Source organism: Bactrocera latifrons, unplaced genomic scaffold (assembly GCF_001853355.1).
Source record: "Bactrocera latifrons isolate USDA-ARS-PBARC rearing strain unplaced genomic scaffold, ASM185335v1 scaffold_634, whole genome shotgun sequence".
Lineage (NCBI taxonomy): Eukaryota > Metazoa > Arthropoda > Insecta > Diptera > Tephritidae > Bactrocera > Bactrocera latifrons.
In genome coordinates this window covers 67,506-71,696 of record NW_017537306.1, presented here as the reverse complement: position 1 = coordinate 71,696, position 4,191 = coordinate 67,506, and the positions used below count along the sequence as shown (strand labels likewise).

At 36.0% G+C, this 4,191-nt stretch overlaps 1 protein-coding gene across 5 annotated transcripts in view; it reads left to right on the top strand.

Moving 5' to 3' along the window:
• Positions 1–4,191, top strand: part of LOC108975309 (ER membrane protein complex subunit 2-like) — a 77,223-nt gene that overhangs the window by 26,470 nt on the left and 46,562 nt on the right. For 3 of the 5 annotated variants that reach the window (XM_018943693.1, XM_018943698.1, XM_018943695.1), the window contains exon 3: positions 1,324–1,480. In XM_018943693.1, the coding sequence (XP_018799238.1) occupies positions 1,324–1,480 (157 nt within the window). Of the gene's footprint in view, positions 1–1,323; positions 1,481–2,374; positions 2,411–2,799; positions 2,857–4,191 lie in introns of those variants that run through there. The other 2 variants (XM_018943696.1, XM_018943697.1) reach the window with 2 other exon arrangements.

Genomic DNA, 4,191 nt, shown 5'->3' with positions numbered 1-4,191 from the left:
GTGTCAATACCTGAGCATACTCTTGTAGAACCCCCATAGGTGATCTAGTCACCGATGATCAGAGGATACTTAAATTATGAAGGAAACACTTCTCCAGCCTACTGAATGGCAGTGAACGCACARCGCCAGGAGAATGCGAACCCGATTCCCCAATCGATAACGAAGGAGCAGACGTTCCATTGCCCGACCATGAAGAAGTTCGAATAGCAATTACCCGCCTGAAGACAATAAAGCGGTGGAGGTCGATGGATTGCCGGCTGAGCTATTCAAACATGGCGGCGAAGAACTGATAAGGCTGTGTAAACTGACGCTGAGCAGCACCGAAAGCTCCGTCWGAATCGGAAAGCACCTCTCCAAGCCGTTCGATACCAAACGAGGTTTCAGACAAGGCGATTCCTTATCGTGCGACTTTTTCAACCTGTCATCAAACAAACAGTCGTCGCACTCGTGACTAGGCTCTCACGTCACTGTTGATAGTCATAACTTTGAAGTCGTAAATAATTTCGTATATCKTGGAACCAGCGTAAACACCACCAACAATGTCAGCCTGGAAATCCAACGCAGGATAACTCTTGTGCTACTTCGGACTGAATAGGCAATTGAGSGGCAAAGTCCTCTCTCTACGAACAAAAACCAAACTATAAGTTACTCATAATTCCCGTCCTGCTATATGGTGCAGAGGCTTGGACGATGTCAACAACTGATGAGTCGACATTGCGAGTTTCGAGAGAAAAGTTCTGCGAAATATTTATGGTCCTTTGCGCGTTGGCCACGGCGAATATCGCATTCGATGGAACGATGGGCTGTACGAGATATACGACGACATTGACATAGTTCAACGAATTAAAAGACAGCGGCTACGCTGGCTAGGTCATGTTGTCCGGATGGACGAAAACACTCCAACTCTGAAAGTATTCGACGCAGTACCCGCCGGGGGAAACAGAGGAAGAGGAAGACCTCCACTACGTTGGAAGGACCADGTGGAGAAGGACCTGGCTACGCTTGGAATATCTAATTGGCGCCACGTAGCGAAAAGAAGAAACGACTGGCGCGCKGTTGTTAACTCGGCTATAATCGCGTAAGCGGTTACTACGCCAATCAAGAAGAAGAAGTACTTAAAAATACTTTAAATTAAATAAATATAATGAAGTTTTTATTTTTAATTTTTGGATAATATATGATGGGTGTATTTCACAATTTATTCTAGGGGTTAAAACGACTATAGTATGTATAGTTACGTCTTAGAATATATATTATATATAAAATGTATRATGTATATATTACATTTATTGAGACCGCTTCTAATCCAAATGTATTTTAAAGGTTTATGTCTGATCAGGAAGCTTGGCATGAGTTATGTGGACTATATTTGGCAGAAGGGGACTACTCCAAAGCGGTTTTCTGTATGGAAGAACTTTTACTACATAATCCACACAGTCATCTAATTCATCAGCGAATTGCAGAAATCCGTTATACAATGGTAATTATATGTTTATGTTAGTCGAAAATCCATATGTACACTCGTGGACACGCAAAACTTACCACTCAAAATTTCCAAGTGTTGTGACAAATAATAAAATTTTTATAGTGGGACTTTTTGCGGTATAGACATTTTTTTTTATTTATCAAGAATATTAAAACTTAAAAACAAACCAAAAATCAAGCTTTACAAAATGAGCTCGAAATGTATAAGACTGACATGCGATGAAAAAACTATAGTTTTTATTTTTTTTTTTAATTTAACTTCATTTACACTGTAATTGAAATTGATGTTTTAATTTATTTTCTTTTTTTTTTTTGTTAATTGAAACACGAAGTTTAGTCGCGGTATTACTTTAAAAACAATAAAATCGACCGCATTTGTGTAAGCACAGAAAAGCTAGTTTGTGTTTTACTCATTAAACGTAATAAGGTAAAAACTATAATTATAATTAGATAATAAAATATAATTAACTTCTGCTCACTAAGAATTTAATAAAAAACAAAATTGAAGAAAATTCCGAACGAAGCAAAAGTACGTAAAAATATTTAACAAAGTGGTAAGCTTTGCGTGGCCACAAGTGTATACAGTGAATCAATAAAGTTTACATACACCTAGTTTTATTAATCTGCGACACGTTTATTTGTTTCAAAATGAAAATATTTTGTATTTCTTTTTATATACGTATATTTCAAAAGATGGATATTTAACATGAAATATAGCATATCAAAAAATTTTTTTTACTCAAATAAATGAAATTAATATTAAAGCTTAAAATGCGCCTAATTCATATCAAAAAAGTTTACATACACTAATAATCATTTATATGAATCAAAAGTAATTACAATAGTTTTAGATGTATTTATTTATTTATTTTTTTCACTAAATTTCTAGCATTATATCCGGATATGTTGACCCACTAAGTCGATAGGCAGTTGTCAGGCAATGTGTTGTTGTTAATGTTTTCGAATACGGTTTTTAATGAGTTTCAAATATGTTGAATAGAATGTTCTTATTATTTTAAAACAATTACAACAATTAGTATTAACTAACCTCTTCACTAGTTTTCTATACCGTTTATAACTCATTCCGGTTGTACACAACATCCACAAATTTATTATAATCAGCCTTCAAATGAAGAGTTTTTTAAATAATTAATAAAGAAGTAAAGAAGGGATAAGTTCAGGTTTTATACTCTTGTGCTTTACAAGAATCAAAGAATATCGTACTTATTTATGGATATATACGCTATAAATTTAACCGGAAGTATGAAATTTTTTAACGTAAGAAATTTGTTACACAATTTTTGTTATTTTCAGAAAAAGATGCTCTGTGATTTTCTTTAAGGTATCTCACAGATATACCCATAATTTCGGTAAAATTTGTGTACTATATATATGTATATACTAGAGGACCCGTCCACGCTTCACTGTGGCTGATACATATATAATACTACTATTACCATCTATATGATTTCGATTGGATTATAACTATTAGTTAATAAGATATAGCATTTTTGTGAAGCAATACGTGTTAGTTTACAAAAAATTTATCATAAAGCATTGCTTTTGGGGGAAAATACTGTTGAATTTGAGATCAGGGAAATCCTCCGATGAAAAGATATATGCAGCTTAAAGAGGCGAAAGCTCTGTGGAAATTGGGTGCCAAGTAATGCAACAAAAACAACGAACAACTGATTCTGAGAAGTGTTTGAGTGCTCTTTAATCGTAATAAAACCGAATTTTTCCGTCGGTGTGTGACAACAGAAACATAGCTTCATCATTTCCCACTGAAGTCCAATCCACAGTCATTCTAGTGGACTGCACATGATGAACCGGTTYTCAAGAGTAGAAAGACGAAAAAGTCGGCTGGAAAGGTTATGACATTAGTCTTTTGGGATATACTGTGCTCAAAAAATAAGGTGACATTGTATTTATTTTGAAAATTCTTCATTTATTCTTCCAAATCAAGTTCATCCCCTTCAAAGTAATCCCCATTARATGTAGTACATTATGGCAACGGATTTTCCAATCTTCGAAACACTGGTTGTAGTCACTTTCCGGGATGGCCTTCAGTTCCGTCTTCGCTGCGGCTTGAATATCGTACAAAACGGTATCCCCGGAGCGGTCTTTTGAGCTTGGTGAACAGCCAGAAGTCACACGGCCAGATCAGGTGAATAGGGTGGTTGCGAAGCGATATGGGTTGAGTTTTTGGCGAAATGATCATTTAGTGCAAATTCTTTGCTCAACAAATTTTGACATCGCAAAATACGAAAATCTCACTCTTAGCACCTCACAAAACCACACGTATCTCAAAMACTAATGAATATTTTGACGTGAAATTTGACATAAATGTGACTGACAATACTGCCAACCTAAAACAACAAAATAATTCTCTAAATCCTTCGACGCGCGCAGTTTAAATTCAATGGTCACCTTATTTTTTGGGTACAGAGCTGGAGTGTTTTCGTCTATTCGGACAACATGACCTAGCCAGAGTAACCGCTGTCTTTTAATTCGCTGAACTATGTCAATGTCGTCATATATCTCCTACGGCTCATCGTTCCATCGAATGCGATATTCGCCGTGATAAACGCGCAAACGACCATAAATAATTCGCCGAACTTTTCTCTCGAAACTCGCAATGTCGACTCWTCAGTTGTTGACATCGTCCAAGCCTCTGCACCATATAGCAGGACGGGAATTATGAGT